Consider the following 18,410-nt stretch of genomic DNA (forward strand, 5'->3'; position numbering starts at 1 on the left):
TGTCCCACCTATGGGTGTTTCAAGATGCCACTGCAAGTAGCTGGGGAGTAGCCTGTATGTCAAAAACTTGAGATCAGGGCGAGTAAAAGCAAGAACCAGAGGACACTGGAATCACCAGGAGCTTCCTGGCATACCTTAACAAATAGGCTAACATACATGCTTGTGAAGGATTTTGGGAAAGACACTGTCAATACACTGTCATACATTACTATTTTATTTTATGTAATTTTGCACTATTACAGAATATTATGGAGAATCTCTTAAAACATATTTTAAGCACCTAATGAAACAAAAATTTAAAAGCCAGATTGAAATTTCTGTATGCCATTTTTTACTTCAGAACAAAGATCTCTGAAACTACTTTCACATTCATTTCTTTAACTGCGTATTTCAACTACATCATCCTCCTACATTTAACCTATGAACAAACTTTTAAAAAAAATCTTGAATATTCACAGGGATAAATTTCACAGAGAACCTACTAAATTAAAAGATGCACAGTGTACTACAATTCCTGCACGGTTTAAGTCATGTTAATAGAAAATCAAACCAAACTGACCTTTGAGCCGATAACAAGAAAGCAGGTATAAACAATACAAGTATCTCTAAGCATCTTCAATGCAAGTATCACTTGTGTTTATAACTTACTGACAGCAGCATATTTTTGTTCAATAAGCAAGACAATGTAACACAGAGAAGACAACATGATGCAAGAAGATAGTTAACATTATTAGGAACTTTGCTTTAGGGAAAAAAAACTTTTGCAAAATTGAAACCTAATGAGATATATGTGAAAGAATGCAGGAGCTATAATTACAATTATGACCTATTCACATCATCTTCATTTCTTGTGTTGTTAAAGAATACATTACATAAAAGTCATTTAATTTAAAAAAAAACCCAACACAACAATGCAAACAAACACAAAAACAAAACCCCACACAACCAAAAAAGTCCCCATGAGGTTACATACAACAATGATGGGGGAGAAAAATACCAACAATCAGAAAAAAATGCCCAGTTTCAATCTAAATTTACTAGCATTTGAAATTTCTTTGGTGTTCTAAAGACCACTCAGGTTTGTTTAGTACTCTATTCTGAAAAGCAAATACCATAAGCTGGTATTTGGAACAAAAGGACAAGGTAGTCTCTGCAAAGACCAAAGAGCATGAAATTCACAAAGCTGGGACAAGAACAGTATATGACGGATCTTCAGCAAGTTTAAATTCCAATAATTCTATCATGCTGACCTTAAAGATCTTGGCTAACTAAATAAATGAGCATGTAAGCACCATTGGCTTGCAGAGACAAAGGAATCGGAGATCCTAAATAAATGAGAATGAACAAGTCCTTGATATAATTTGTCTTCTTTGTAAGACATAACATAAAATATATAGAAGGATTGGTCTCTTGTATCTACTTTCTGTCAGCAACTACTATGAAACTGAAGAAGTGATGCATTATCAGTGGGGAACATACAAAAACCTCATTAAAATGATGGCATTAATGTGAAATGTCCCAGGATCAGAAATCTGTATTTCTTGCCTGCTTGTCTCTCATAACTTCAGTGAAAAGAGAAAAAAATTACTCCTACATTTACATCAAAGGATTAAAATCCAATGACATTTACTGATAAACCACATTTCGGATCAGAGTTAAATCACTATGCAAAATTTAAAATTATGATGCAAATTATAATCTCCTGAGCCTTGATAATCTTAAGAAATTCTAGAAATACCTTCATCAAGGATTTCTACATTTACTTCTAATCCCTTATATATTAACTGTGCCTTATTATGAATGCCTTGAGTATGGTGTCATATACAGTCTGACATTAGATTATTTAGATCGTACCTAGTTTTTAGATTTGGTTTAAAGACATTGAAATGTAGGTCTTATTCTGATATTCACAGCTCTGTTTTTCCAGCTGCTGAACATTTCCAGCCCTCAGGAACTCAGCAGACGCTCCAGATACTAAAAAACCTGTATTACTCTCAGCTTGTTTGGTATCTTGGCAAAAAAACTTAAAACAGAAGCTTTTGTTTAGAAATCTTTAAATGCCAGGCTTCAAGTGATGTAAACATATCATCTTCCAAGCCAAGGCAATTTTAACAACTGATGTATCAGCACTAATATTTAAGCAATACAGAAACTGACCTCTCTGCCCTATCTTTGAACGTACCTTGCTAGCTTGCAAAAGTGTCAGTACCTAAATGACAGAGTACATGCACCTTTGATCATTAAATTTTGAAATTTCTTCACTTTGAAATAAACCTCCTGTAGTCTGTGTTCTGAGTCTTATTCCAGTTACCTTTTTTGTGTGTGTGATTGATTAACCATCTACAGTTAATGCCTGAGAAATTCTGCAACTACTTTTCAGATGACAAACATTTTATTTTTCATGCTCACCATCTCTTACAATTTAAGCACTTATCATTATATTCCCTTCTGATACTTGAGCTCCCTGAACCCATGATTCTCTATGATGGTTACTTTTCCATGACAAAGTACTACAGATCACACTTGCTCCTACATTTTCACAGCAGTTTGGGATAATTTTTGAATGCTATCTGGTAAAGACATCACCCAATCAGCTTTTTTCTCCCCAAGACCGAAAATGCCAAAAATATTTTAAGTGCAATTGCATAAAAATGTAACATTGTTCAATTCATCAAGAATATCAAAAAAAAGGAGGAAAATCAAAAATACTGTTAAATGAACAGGTGTTGTAAAATAAACTGAAAGAAGGACATTTTGTAGATGTGATAAAAACCCACTGTAATTCTGCATAATGAAAATTCTCAAGAACTCTACTTGACAAGCCTTAACTTCTGTATTCTAGTTGCAAAAAAATAGTTAGTTTTTATTTCCACCAGAAACAGCACAAAACCCCCCCACAATTAATAGTAGTAAATACCATGCTTAAATCAACTACCAAGCAATTACAGTGAAACTATGAACAAGAAGTTAAAATTTTCAATGATTTTCTGGAATTCATAAATGGCTGCAGAACTATTTAAAGCCTGAAGTATCATTAAAAGAAGGGACTGGTTCTGCTAGAAACACAGCAATCAGAATCTATAAATAACAGTCAGGAAGCAGATGCTAAAGCTGCCTGCACTGGTCTTCAGAAAATTCATGAACTTGGTAATCAGTTTCTATATTCAGCCACAGTGGGGAAAAAAAAGCATTACAAATGAGAAGCACTTCAGAGAAATCTTTAGAAGTGAACGGAAACAATTTGAAGGAAAAAAAGCTCTGAAGCCATTAACAGGAGAGCTTATCTTAATTACTTTTAGAATACCTACATTTTATCGTCTAGTTTGAACTTAGAAAAGTCTTTTTAGCTTTTTTTTTTTTTTTTTTTTAACCAGAAAGGCCAAGATTCAGGATTGTACTCCCACCATCAGAAGACAAGGGCTTCAGAATTCTTTCAGAAGTTGACTCCACAGGCAGATTCACAATGTGGAGATGCACAGGTCACAAAACACTTGGATTCAGAGATATTTTAGCATAACTGATACTCACATCTCACACAGAAGGCCCCTTGAGATCAACACACAGCATATAAAAAGAACCCATTTCTCCCCCAAAATCTAGGCATTCTACTGGAAAGGGGATGAAAGATGGAGATGAATGTTTGGAACACATCTGCATTACAATCAGCACCAGATTTATACACTGCTCCTTTCACCTTCTCCAGGCTCTGTATATGTCTAAGCAGACCCAAAAAAACCCCCACTACATCATTCTGCAACAGTGTTGAGACTGATATAAAATGTTATTCAGAACCAAGTCACTGCTTTTACACATATCTGGAATGAAGGCACAAGGAATATTTCAAGCTTTCTTTGGAACTTGAACAGAGACAGCAAAGCCTCCCTGACTGATGCAATGAGATACATCCAGTAATTCACTCACCCATGGGATAGGAGTGAAGACAGGATGACAAAAATCTATTTCTACTGGTCTGAATATAAAGTCATGTCTGCCCAACCAGAATTACTATTGCTAAAGTTCATGAGATATACTTAAGCTTCTACATTTTCAGATATATCTCAGGTAGGAATATGATCACAGACCAACCTGGGATGAAGAATCCAGTATTTTTTATTTCTATCTGCCCCAGCCCTGGAAAAACAAACATATGAACAAATCTGGAAGACATTGCTGAAAATCTCATTTGTGTATTATCAACTTGAAGCAGATTATCTGAGGGTAGTGAGACATTAGAAGAGGCTGCTCAGAGAAGCTGTGGATGCCCCATCAGGGTCAGGCTAGATAGAGTTCTGAGCAGCCTGGTCCAGTGGAAGGTGTCCCTGCCCATGGAAGTGATTTGGAACCAGATGATCTTTCTCATCCCTTCCAACCCAAACCATTCTGTCATTCTGTGATTCTTTGAGACTATCTTTTTTGAGACTATATCTTTGAGACTGGAGAAGAAATGTATCACCTGTTGTAATTGCTCTTCATGCTATTGAAGTGGCATGTATGTAAATTTTATGCAGGTCTACAAAATTCATTGTATTTCAATTTCTACTGTTTACTAAAATTAGAAAAACTAGTAAAAAGATATGAAAAACAAGTTTATCTTTCATAGTTGTGTTTGTCATTGCACACCAAGTACATGTGAGATTTCTACACTGGAGCATTAATAATTATTTCAAGATTATATTTTTATTCTTTTTCTAAGAAAAAAAGCACCTAATCAGAAATTATAGAAATAAATTATGATCTGGTATAGTTTGAATAAAATATATTAGCAGCCCTACTTGTAAGAATTTGGATTTAAATCTACACTCAGGAATTACAGCACATATCTGCACAGAGTGCAAAATTAATCTTTACTCGGGAGTTCTGAATTTTCTGAATTGTAAGAAACATAGCTGTTACAAAATGTTTCTTCAAGTCAGAAAGTTTGCTTTTTTCCTTGATAGAGCATGTTGTCATATCATAAAAGCAACATACTTGCCATATTTTGTCAGACACTCAAAAAAAGGTACTAAACCCCCAAGCTTGATTCTAGAAAACACAGATTGATGAAGGACTGTACTACGCAGAGGCTGCACCATCAAATGGAGTACTATGAGCAGTGAAGCTATTGAACATCAGAGACCTTTGAAAAATATGACTAACAATCAGTAGAAAAAACAGCTAGAAACTGATTTTATGGTGTGACTGACAGCTCTTGGCACACTAAGTTTCATAGTGGAAGAAAAGACATTGCAAACTCTCTTTCCTTGGAATTACCTGTATTCTACTGAACACAACAATAAAATTCATCAAGTAATATACAGAAGGTAACTCCTCATACTCCAAAAGATTTTAACAAACTCTATTTCTTAAGCTTAAAAAGTAGAAAAGACAGATTAAATTATCTCCCTTTATCACATTTTCAAAATTATTTTTTAAAAACCCCAAACATTAATAACATCAATACAAGAAAAGGTATACTGGAAAAGTATATTCTTCTTAGAGCATTACTGTCTGTTGTATCGTCACTTGTCCTTTGTTAATATTATTGTAAAGTATTATACATCTTGCTTTAATTGCAATTGTGAAACCTAACTATGTAAAAGCATATACAAGGCATATATATATGTTTCCAATCTCATAAAATCAACTGAAAAATACTGTACAGTATTTTAAAAAATTCTTCAAAACATGTCAAAAAAAGCACTTCTTAGATCTTCATCAGGTTGGTATCATGCCACAGGGACCACAACACATTTCAATCACAGTTTTAAATACATATTCATATTACATTACAAAGAATTCTTTGTAAGAATTTCTTTAAGCATATACAAAGAAAACAAAATTTTAACTGACAATAATAATATTGATAGAAGATAGAAGACAGTATATGAAACAGTATATGAAAGATAAAACATTTTGAACCATAATTAATGCACACGCTCACCTTCGGTGGTAGTCTGTAATTCTCAAAAATCTTTGCAACAGCAGATAAAATACCACACATGAGTGCAGAAATCAGCATCATCACTCCAACTGCTGTTAACCAGGACATACTGCAGAAATAGCACAAACTTTCTGCTGATGTGCATACAATGACATGAACAGCACACAGCATCAGACACATCAAGTAAAACAGCAGAGAGAACAGTGGAGGGGAGAGGGGCACTTCAAATTCTGCCCGCTTGCTCAAGGCTTTTGGAACACTGAGCAAAAGCAGTATCAGAACCTAGAGAAAAAAAAAAAAAAAGGAGAATTAATACTTTGAAAATTTGGGCTAGCATACAGTAAGAATTCACACAAAAAATCACGCTGTTGTCATCCATGTCACTCTGTTGATATGCATACTTTATCAAAAATACCTGTGAAGAATTATATTGGATTTCTTTTCCCCCAGTAAGATATTACCATATAAATGGGAAAACGCAATATTGTCTTTTCATTTATTAAGGGCTTAAATACACAAGTTCCCAAGTTTAATAACTCATCATTTGCCTCCTCACCTGTGGCAACCAGTGATATGTATGACCTTCATTCCCTGTAAAAGATCTTGAGCTCCCAGTATCAAAATAGTTCCTAAGCAAACAAATTTGACCCATTGTTTGTCACCTGTAAATGCCTGAAGTTAATACACTCTGTCAAAGGCAATTTATTTCCTGTATAAGAAATACATATGTATGAGATCCTGCTGAGCTAAATAGCTTCCCAAACTAGGGGAAGTTCTTATACCATCGCAGAAGTGTATGCTGAATTTCTAGCTCATGAATTCTCGCAGTATTTACTTCTTGTATCTCTCCTTACCTTAGCTGAATTTATTGGTTTTACTTTCACTTTGCTCTGACCTGCACACAGATCGAAGAGAATTCCAAGTTTTCTCTTACGTAACTGTGGCAGCAGAGATGAACAACACAAAGAAACTTTCTGTGCTCATATACAAATCTTTACCAAAAAGTGGGAAATTTCAGCCACATGCTAAAATGTTTGCAAGCTGCAGAGAAGGAGCTAGGACTAGACTGACCTCAATCAGCTGGTGGTAGGGCAAGATTAAAACAAATAAAAACAAAAACAACTATATCAGACCACTGTCAATCTGAAATCTTTCACTGTCACTTGTAAAGACCTATGCCTAAAATTTTTCCCACACTACAGTGAGACATAGTAAAGTAGACAAAAAAAAATGTATTGCAATAGTCAGCTATTTCTTCATATTCTACTGCATATTTCATTTGGTTATGAAAATATGCAGTTTTGATTATCACACTGGCTTAAGTCTTACATTTCAGCCCATCACTTAAAATTAAAACCAAAATAGCACTCATGGCAGGAAAATGCTCAAACTGTAGGTATCTACCAAACTAAATTTAGGTCTTTTGAACAAATGCACTGTTATCAGTTCACTTCTCAGAGGTATTCTCCTTATCTGAAATACAGGATAAACAGCATCTATAGCATAGTGTAGTTTAAAGAGACATCTGAGTTCCTCTACTCTTATTTATTCAGTGAAGGTGGAAAATCGATTTCAAGACAAAAACATTTCGGAGAGCAAGGCAGTTTCTTTAGTGTTGCACTGGAGAAAAAAAATAACTCCAGCCATTTTGCTGGAGTCTTACAACTACACTGAGCATACACTTCTCAACAAAAATTTTTGTGGTTAGTAGCTGCGTATTTCTTTGATAAAAAACTGATTGTGTATAACACCTAAGATTTGTTTTCCAGAAATAGTAAGCATCTACAATTGCAGTCCAAAAAAAAAAATCCAGTGCTTCAGATCTAAAATAACAGTCAACAGCTTGAATGCACAGGTTCTGAAAACAAAGGAACAAAGAAAGATATGCACCTTCACCTTTGCAGTGAAGTTTGTCCACCTCCAGATCTTCCATCTGTAGAGCAGGAACAGAACCTACCATCCCATCTACGCAACGGCACCATGGAACTCATTCCTGTGAAGCGATCAGCAGAGTGACTAACCCCACTGAGCAGTCTACCAGAAAGCCGTTTCAGAGGCACTCTGTTAGTGCATGGGAGACAAGGCACAGAGCCCTGCCAGGGCAAAGGAGACCCAGCACTCGAATTTTCCACAAATCATCACTTGGACAGATCCACTTAAAGAGATATGGTATATCTTATCCTTGTAACTACAGGAGATATGAAAAGGTAACCCTACAGCAAGTATTTATTTCAGGGTTCTAAATGTATCAGTACAAGGAACAATTCCTGGAACTGTGAGAATTTTCCATATAAGGTATTGCCTGCTTGGAGCAGCTATACTCAATATTAGATAAAGAGGAACAGCTAGGGATTTACTTGCCAGACTCTTGTTTTTTTCCCTAAAGTTACTCAAAAACAGAAGGCTAACTAATATGGGAGTAATTGATGTTGTAGCACATCTGCGTATCTACTATAACTAGCTACACTAAAACATAAGTAATTCACATCAAAAGCACTCTTGAATCATTTTAAAGGCCAGATTTTACTTTAAAAAGAGTATTAATCTTATGCAAGCAGAATGTCAGCCAACCCTAAGAATCTATATTCAGTAATTTTAAAGATTAGTAGGTGTATACATTACATATCCAACACCAAGATACTTTACTTTTGTGCACTTAACTTTTTACACAGAAAGATCTATTTTCATACCTCCATAATGATCACAGTCCCCACCATCATCGAATACATGTCATATTGTGCCACTTGTTTGCTTAATGAAGAACTCAAAGTCTTGAGGGCCTCTAAGTATTGCTTCAGGACCTTCTTGCCAAGATTTAAGAGTATTTCTGAATTATTCCCCTCTAAATACAGTTTGATCCAATTACCATGGGATTTTTCTGCTATCTTAAAATGTTCATATCCAGGATCTGGAGAGAAGGAGAGAAAAGAAAAGAAGCAAGAGGATCCATGAACAAACATTACTCGGAGATGTAATCATATTTTTATATTTGCTTGTATAATGTATAAAAATATATAATTACTATGCCAGTTGAAAATTTTTTCACAGGTACAAAATTACACTGTCTTCCTGCAGCAGTACGAGTTACTTGGAATAAAAGCAATTAGTTCTAACCTAATAAACTGTCAAGACCTCTAACAATTGACAAACTCATTAAAATAAGTTTGTCATTCATTTTTACAAAATGTTTCCAGGACAAACAATTTAAATGCTTTAGATACTGGGGTGGGGGGAGGGGGAAGAAAGCAATGCTGCCCACCGGAACTACTCATTATCCAGAACACATTGTATAAGCTAAGTAGGAGATGATCAAATGGCTGATGTCAAGGGAAAACACCAAAGAAGACAACACGCACACCACATCAGCTGGTAGTACGGGCTGGATGAGTGGATGGTGAAGGTGGACTGAGAACTAAAAGAAAGGCAGAGCTCAGAGGGTTTTTTAATCAGCAGTGTCAAGTCTATCTAGTTGGAGGCCTGTTAGCAGCAGCATCCCCTGCAAGTTGACGCTGGGTCCAAAGCAGTTTAACTTATTCACCAGTGACTTGGATGACACAGAGCACAGAGGCCTCCCATGAGCAAGTTCCCTAATGACACAAAGCTGAGGGGCTGGCCAATACCCCAGAGGGATGTGCAGCCCTTCAGAAGAACCTTAACAGGCTGGAGGGATGGGAAGAGAAGAAATATCTGAAATTCAACAGAGGCAAGTGCATGATCCTGCACCTGGGGAGGAACAGCCCCAGGCACCATCACAGGCTGGGGGTGACCTGCTGGGGAGCAGCTCTGTGGAGAAGGACCTGGGGATCCTGGTGGACAACAAGCTGTCCATGAGCCAGCAGTGTGTCCTGGGGGCCAAGAAGGTCAATGGGATCCTGGGATGCCTTAGGAAGAGCATTGCCAGCAGGTTGAGGGAGGTGATCCTGTCCTTCTGCTCAGCCCTGGTGAGGCACATCTGGAGTGCTGTGTCCAGTTCTGGGCTCCTCAGGACAAGAGAGACATGGAGCTCCTGGAGCAGGTCCAGTGGAGGCAACAAAGATGATGAGGGGACTGAAGCATCTCTTCTTTGAGGAAGGGCTGAGGGAGCTGGGCCTGTTCATCTTCGAGAAGAGATGGCTGAGAGGGGACCTCAGAAATGTCTGTCAGTATCTGAAGGAAAGGTGTGAGCATGGAGCCAGGCTCTTCTCCATGGTGCCCAGCAAGAGGCAGGAATCTGCCTGTTGACAAGAGGCAACACGGGAACACAGGAAGTTATACCTAAACACGAGGAAGAACTTTTTTACTCTGTGGGTGGCTGAACACTGGAACAGGTTGCATGGAGAAGTTGCAGAGCCCTTTTCTTGAGTTATGCAAAAGTTGTCTGGACACATTGCTGAGTAATGGGCTGTAGGGGACCCTGCTTGAGCAGTGGTTGGACTAGATAACCTGCAGTGATCCACTCCAACTTCACCTTATGCGTGATTCTGCTTTTCAAATACTGGTCATTGAATACAGTATGCATTCACAATACAAATTCAGTTGATAACACATGGAAAGCAAGAGCATAATTTTCAGAAACTCATATCTCACTGGAACTACACTATACATGAATATTCACAATTACCTGCAGTATTTTCTGAAAAACAGATGTTTATTTTTATTTTCATTCACACTAATAGTACTTGCTATTTCCCTGCAATTTGACTTGAAAGATAAAGATAACTTTAAGTACAAAAGGTCAATTTGGAAATTTTATATAATGTCCAGTTCTTCCCTTCTTAGCTGAAAGTAGGGAACTACTGTGAACTACTGTACAGCTGTACAGCTTCAGACAAAAAAGGTTAAAACAATGAGTGAAATAACTTTGGTGTCATAAAGACTTAAGTTGCAGCTCTTTTTCACTCCTCGTAGATGAACAGTGTATTCTACTTGGGAAAAAAAAACACTTTTTTTTTTGTGAAGTCTTTTCAGCAAAAGTACATTATTAAATCCAGAAACATTTTAAATTTTATTTCAAGTGAATGAAGTATTTCTATTCTCAATCCGTATAGTCATGAAAGAACCGTGCTTACTATTTACAAGTCTCTTATCACACAAGACATTTCATTATCTACTGTGGGCTGAATTCAAGGTGAGAATTTTAAAAGGCAATGTTTAACTCAAAATGTCCAGTCTGTTTTCCCAGCCCTTCTGACTCCAAGGCATGCTGACCCTGCTATGCAGGGGGCTTGCAGGGATCTGCAAACACCTGTATATCAAGGTAGCTGCCTGTGCACTCAGAGGATTTCATTTCCTTCCTGTAATTCTTTTAACTTCCCTGTCAAGTTTCTTGTTCGGTATATTTGAAATAAGAGTTAAATATTCATACGTTTGAGGACATCCATAAAGGATCATCTAAAATGAGCTTTAATCAAACTGAGATTTGACATGACACTTTTTCATTATACAGAAGACTGAAATGAGTTCAGGCTATATTTTGAAACATAAATAAATTTCCTCCACATCTTCTGCTCCTGTTCTTCTCTCTTTTCATGCTTCTTGACTAGTCTCCCTCTTCAGCCTTTTTAGCATTTTTATTTCATTCTCATCTACTCCTTTCCAAGCTAACTGCCCACCAAAACCATTGCATCCATGTTATGAAAGATGACTTTTAGCCAAACTCTCACGAATGAATGATTTAAACATCTTTCAGACAGGAATAAAAGACCATGGTTGCCAAATTTCATTGGAGAACCAGTTATATTGGTTCAGTGGCACATTTATACGCAGAAGGCATAAAATAATAAGGGTCATGGACATTAAGTTGTTGGAGAAGCATTTTGCTAACAGGTAGGTAATATTGGCAAGTCACTCCCATATGGGATACTCATAAAACAAGTCAAAATTGAAACAAAATCCAAAGAAATCTTGCCCAGCTGCACATTTCACAAAGCACTGGCAATGTTTTACTTGCATAGTATTACATTAGCAATTTGTGCTTCAGCCTTACTACCGTCTCATCACAACCAGATGGATAAGCTTTGCAAGCACCTGTTTGACAATAATTTCACTTAGTTCCAGTCACAGGCAGCAATCATTTAAAAAGAGCTATAAGAAAGAATGAATAATGTAAAAGTGACTTCTCCAGTTTCAACATATACATGTCCCAGTAAAAGTCAAATTATTTTAATCTAATGCAATTTCAAGATCAGTCCCAAGCTAAAAGCTTGCACTCATTTTAATAACACTAGCCAACTTCCTCTCCAGCATGACTCTTCATTCCACTGTAAAATGTCTTTCAAAGAAAAGTCCCTAATTTATCATTCAACTACATGTTCAGAAGTTCAGAACATAAGGGAAGCATTGCAAGATACCTAGGGCTACCAATCCTACACTGAGGTATAAACTTGCTCAAAAACTCAAAGTGTGTTTTTAGATAATTCTTCTTTCAGCTTTTTAATTTTTGCTAGCTATTTTTATTCTCCTTTTTCAGACTTTTTCTTTAGCTGCATGTATCCACATCTATCAAAAAGAAACCTCATGCCTCACATTACAATTTATTAGCATGTTTCAAAATATATGTTTTAAATAATAAAGGCTTAGTCAACCTTCAAGTATCTCATGTAAAATTTAATTTACTTGATGATATGTTTAAGTGTGAGGATTCTTTTGAACCTTAATAAAGCAAAGCCCAAGTCCAATTAAATGTTGTGCAACCTCTTAGTTTTAAAATGTGTGCTTATATGAACAAACACTGGGGGGAGAGTTACTCGACCTACCTTCATTCTGCTCTTTATTTATTAATAGGTATATTTAAAACACGCTTGAAGATGAAAAGAAATTTTCATTTATTATTACAGTTTGCTCTTAACATTGGAGCAGTCGAATTCAGGGAAATCCATGGCTTCTTTATCAAACAGCTTGTTAAAATCATTCTGCCTTCCCATCTGACAGTGATTCAACTCAACTGACAGCTGACTTCATCCCATTGTGTCAAGAAGGAAACTAATATTCCACCAAAAATGAAAGTATATTTTATGATATAGCTTAAAATGGGTGAGTTTTTTCCTGACTCAGTCATCATCCTCATGGTCCCAACAGCTGGTGCTCTAACCCCTGTCCTGTAAATTACAGCACTGGACAGGAATGCCAGGTTTTCTCCTTCAGCAGAGCTTACTGGTTTTCACCTCAACAGTCGAAATTTTTTTTTTTTTAAAGCAGCAAGACTTATGCTATCCTTGCAAGCATTTTCAAGTATATCTTTCACTTTAAACTGAAGTTCCAGTAAAAGGCATTTCTCTTAGCATTGAACCGAAATGTTATGATCCACTAGTTGCTATTAGAGGAGAATCCACATTGGAAAGCTTGAAACTACAGCAGCAGTTTCAATATCAGTGATGTCCAACTAAGCAAATGACTGACTCCAACTGTCTTTTGGGGCTTCTTTCACTCAAAAAAACCTGGCAGAAGTCCTTGTCTGTGGAATTCAGAAATTATATAGCCCAAGAGCTGTCAGTACAACTCGGATGAGTGTTCAGATGTTCTACAAATACAGATTAAAAGGTTCTGAGTAGGGTAAGTTAAAGAAGATTGCTCAGATCTGTGTCCAGTCAGGTCTTGAACATTTACAGGTATGAAGCCTCCACAACCTCTCTTGCCAACTCATTCCAGTGTTTGACAAATCTTACCTAAAAAGGTTTCCTCCAGATTTTTTGTGAGGACCACCAACTGGACTCTGGTCCCATCTTGTTTATTCCCTCCCATCATATATTACCTACATTGATAAGACCCCTCCTAAACAGTCCTAGCACCCGCAGGCCCTCCTCGTATGACAAACATTCCAATCCCTTCATCACCTTCATGACCATGCACTGCACTTACTATGTTATATCCACAAAATTATGGTACTGAGAAGCCCAGAACCAGACCCAAGACTCCTGATGCCTGCTCACCACAGCTGATAGAAGAGGCAGGACTGACCAACTGATGACTGTCATCCTCATGCCACCTTGGATGCTATTGCCCTGCCTTTTACAAGGGTGCTCTGCTGCCTGATAATCAACTTGGTGTCTCTAGTCACATCGCGGTGGTTCTTCCAGCTATTTCCAGTCAGTCAAAACCCAGTCTGCTACAATACTTTGGGATTACTTCTTCCCAGGTGTAGGATTTGGCATTTTCCTTTTCTGAACCTTAAGAAGTTCCTGTCAGCCCATTTCTCCAGCCTGTCTAAGTGCTTCTGAGTGGCAAGAGACCCACCTATTGCATCAAGCACTTCTCCCAGATTTCTTTGTGTCCTTCCCTTACTAAGACACCACTTTGTCCCACTGGCCAGATCACTAATGATGATGTTGAATAGTTCTGGCTTGAGTCATGCCCTATGGCTGATCACAATGGCCTTCAGGGGGACTTCATGCTGCTGATCACATTCACATGAGCCCAGAAGGTGAGCCACTTTTCAGTCCATCTCACTGTCCAGTTATCTCTAGTCTGAAATGCAACAGGATGGCTGAAGCACCACATAAGCACCATGGCTAATGAAAGTAAGACTCCCTCTAGTTGTCTGAAAAGCTAGGAATTCCTTACAATACGTCTGTCCTAGATGCCCATAAAATATTGCCCATGTTGGTCTGTGCACTAATCCTGACCCAGAAGTTCTCAGCTATTTCATCATCCACTCCCAGGCACAGCTACATGCCTATCACTCTCTTACATAAAGATCAATTTTCCCTCCTCACATTCCCAACTTAAAATCTTAGAATTGTAAAATTATTCAGGCTGGAAGCTGCTTTTAAGATTCTCTCGTTCATCACCAGCCCTGTTAATGGAGACATCTTTCACTACATCACCACTCATTACTGGTTTCCAATTAGACATTAAGCCACCGACTTTACAGACATGCAGCCAATTTCTTATTCATTAGAGAGTCCATTTGTCAAACCATATCACTCTAACAACAGCAGCAGAAATGTTCAGGGAGGCCTTACCAAAGGCCTCACAGAAGTCTACGTAGATGACACATCTTTTGTCCACTGATGCATTTACTCCATCATAGAAGGACACAAAATTAGTCAGGCACAATCTGCCAATGGCAAAGTAGTGTCAGTCATTTCCAATAACCTTTCTGTCTTCCATATGTTTTAGTATGTCTTCCAGGAAGATGTTTTGTGATCTTACCAAGCACAGAGGTGAGGTTGACTAGTTAAGCAGTTCCCAGGATCCTCCTTTTTACCTTTTTTAAGAAGCAGGCAAACTTATTGAACATGAATCAGATTACTGAATATAATAACTTCTCTGCAAGGTAACCTCCTTCTAGAGGAATCCTGACATATGTATATGTGCCTGTAGTGGTATAGTGGGATGGCATTTATCTTCACTTGAAAGCCACGCAAAACAAATGGCCATCCATGCACGATCCTGAGTTACATATATTAGTCACTGAGTTAGTGACTTTGTCTTTAGTATCTCTAGGCCTGAAGTATCCACATCAATCAAACAACACTAAACAAACAGAATGTACAGTTTCCCTGCCAGTCTTAACTGAACAGAGCCAAGCATTAACCTATAGCCTTGCACATCTAGGACACTCTAAGAAAAGCAAGATCCCTCTAAGAAGTCAACAGAAACAGGGGAAATTGACATTAAGACTGTAAAAAAAGCTACCATGACTTGGACTTGGATTTGCACCATGTAATTGAGACTTTCCATTACTGAAAGGAGAGAAAGTCATTGTGGATGCTTTGCCTCCCAAACTCTTTCCAGCATGGTAGCACCTCTAGTAAGTTTGCAGTCACAAGCAAGCACCATAAAAAGTTCTCACATTTTTATCCTTGGCAATTTTGCCTTTAATTACTCAGATGAAAGCTACAAGTTGAAATTGAGCTGTTCCCAGACAAAAAATAAAATTAAAATGAAGATACAAACAAGAAGCTGGTAGAAACTCCAGCCTGCTTCATCAGTGTTTGCAGAAATACTGTCAGATGGAATTTTGTGATGGCATTTTCAGCAACACAGTCATATCCTGAAACCCCTCAACAGGGCAAGTTCCTCACTTGACACAACTGGGTTAAGTGAAGAAATCTGTGCAGAAAAAAAATGTCAGAAGAGATGGAGCATGGGTCCAGCTATAGGCATGTTGTTGCTACAAGTAGAATTTGTTCTGTTGAGATTCCTGGACAAGGTTTAATTATGATTAGAAGCTGTGATGTTGAAAGATAATTGATTCTTGACCTAGAACAATCATTCTGCTAAAATCTACATTGCTATCCACTTTAATTATTCCTAGCTGTAAAACAGTTCTGCATTCTCATCTAGTTATTTTAATAATTCAACAGATTACAAATCAATTGACAAGCTTCACAGTCACTTTAAGACATCTTCTAATGTCAATGGTAAAATATTCTCCTTCACCCTCTGACTCAATTTTTTTTTTTTTTCACAAAATTATCATATTAACTTCATTATTTATACTGCGGTTTGTATCATGCTTCCTAATGAAATACCACATTTTGCTAGGCTTGGTTTATTTTTTCTACTTGTTTTTTATTCTTTCCTCCAAGTACACATACACACCCCATGAATTTTTAATTAGCTGTTCTCTAGGTTCTCATTCCAAGAGAATTTATTACATAAAAATGAAATAAAATGATAACTTACCCTAAATTATCTCCCAGCTTTACTTGAAGCATCTTTTTATTTAAACTAGAAAATTCAGTCCATTGTGTTAATTCTCCAAATAGCTCAGAGTCAGTGCCCTATATAGAACACCTCACATAGAGCAGTTATGAAACCACTGAGATTTAACTACACTGGCAATTTTACTTTAATCTTACTCCATCATTATTTTTGCTCTTTTGCCAACTAGGAATATTAGCAGTCATTAAAAAAACTGTATTCAGAAGTGTATCAAAGTAGGTTGCAGTAAAGATTGAATTCAGTACAACTGTTCTGAATATTGCCCTCAAAAGAATAGCTAACTTGCAGTGCAATGCCATACTATTAAATTTAAAAGTCCAAACTGTTTCATGTTTCCTTTTAATATATCTGTAACATTTTTTTAGCTAATTTACCTTTTTCATATGCAGGTGTATTCTCTTGCAGCAATCTGCTAAGCTGGAACCCATTCAAGTGCACAAAACGTAGCTGTTCTCTCATTGTCTTGCCTCCAACGACTGGTAATATAAGGTTCCCAACACTGTTTCTTGAAATTGGTAGGCCAAGACCTATTGCCAGTGTGCTAGCTAAATCTGTTTGCTGCACATGTTCAGGTTGGGCTAGAGGAGCTAGAATGAACAAAAAAAAAGAGAAAAAAAAGAGAGAGGAAAAGAAGTATTTCAATAAGAAGCCCATTCTATTTCTCCAGAGACAGCTGGCACCTTATTAGTTTGAAAATTGTTTCATTGGTGTTAGATCAGCTATTTTAAGTGGTCTACAGAGAGCTGACTGATCTTTTTCAGCTGCTATCATCTGCTGCTGTAAATCCAATATTTATTAAATTCTTAGCCAGCACACTCTTCAATGCTAACAACTACTGTAAACACGACATAAATGTTATACAAGTAAGAAAACAGATGGTCCAGAACATCACCTTAATATCAAGTTGCAGCCTACATCCTGAGAGGATTTCATAACTTTTACATTAGAAATAATAGAAAGCACTACAGTAGGCCAATTTAATATATGAACAAAGAATGAGAACCTAAAATAATGCTGACTGCATTCCAGAAGCATCTCAATATAATGACAACAGCTCAAGATTTAATTAATATCAGGTCACTAGGAAAACAGAATTAGACATCAGGTTAAGAATGCTGAGGCTCTAAATCCATGGCTACACGCAGGCAAACCCAGTGATTTTTAAAGAGTCCTATGTAAGATTCCATTAATTTACTGCAGTTATCAGGGTTAGCCTTCAGTCCCACAGAAATCTGCAGATATGAATGATTTTATTAACATAAGGAACCTTCTGTTTAAGATTGTTTTGCCAGCTGTTTCTTTTTGTGCAGAACTAGTTAGGTAACGGTATTTTTCTACATGCTTTTATTTCATCCTCTTTGTAACTTCAAGCATTGAGTGTTTTGACTTAAATGCAGTATAGAAAGAATTCTATATAGTCTTAATTCCTCTCAAGGCTGCTTTAAAGAGACTTAAAATTTGCCTCATTTCTCATCTAGCTCAGATTAATCCCATACTTGTACGGAATGCCATCTATAATCCGTAAAGCCTCTTTGCATGAGTGCCTGTATGTCAGCAGTTTTCAGATTTTATCTTTAAAAGGCAAGTTCTTAACTGGTAAAAAAAGCCAAACTACCAAACACGTTTAGCCAATCATGGGTGACACATCTCTGTAGAAGGCTATACAAGTAATACTCTGACAGCATACTAAATGTAAAAAGCCCACAGAATTACTATTTTGAGGTCTACCAAATTAACCACAGTACATTTTGTTTACAGTAGGATCATAAGGAGTAGTCACTAGAATCCTGATTACTGTACCAATGAAAAGTAAACTGCTGGATATTTACAAAGGCATTAGAAA

At 37.0% G+C, this 18,410-nt stretch overlaps 1 protein-coding gene across 6 annotated transcripts in view; it reads right to left on the reverse strand.

Annotated features, from left to right (window-relative positions):
• Window positions 1–18,410, reverse strand: part of PIGG (phosphatidylinositol glycan anchor biosynthesis class G) — a 73,250-nt gene that overhangs the window by 43,824 nt on the left and 11,016 nt on the right. For 3 of the 6 annotated variants that reach the window (XM_041471098.1, XM_041471089.1, XM_041471106.1), the window contains exons 6-8: window positions 16,942–17,154; window positions 8,611–8,828; window positions 5,921–6,202 (exon numbers count right to left, since the gene is read on the reverse strand). In XM_041471098.1, coding sequence (XP_041327032.1) covers window positions 5,921–6,202; window positions 8,611–8,828; window positions 16,942–17,154 — 713 coding nt within the window. Of the gene's footprint in view, window positions 1–5,920; window positions 6,203–7,810; window positions 7,914–8,610; window positions 8,829–16,941; window positions 17,155–18,410 lie in introns of those variants that run through there. The other 3 variants (XR_005955437.1, XM_041471116.1, XM_041471122.1) reach the window with 3 other exon arrangements.

Source organism: Pyrgilauda ruficollis, unplaced genomic scaffold (genome assembly GCF_017590135.1).
Source record: "Pyrgilauda ruficollis isolate IOZ18807 unplaced genomic scaffold, ASM1759013v1 scaffold106, whole genome shotgun sequence".
Classification (NCBI taxonomy): Eukaryota; Metazoa; Chordata; class Aves; order Passeriformes; family Passeridae; genus Pyrgilauda; species Pyrgilauda ruficollis.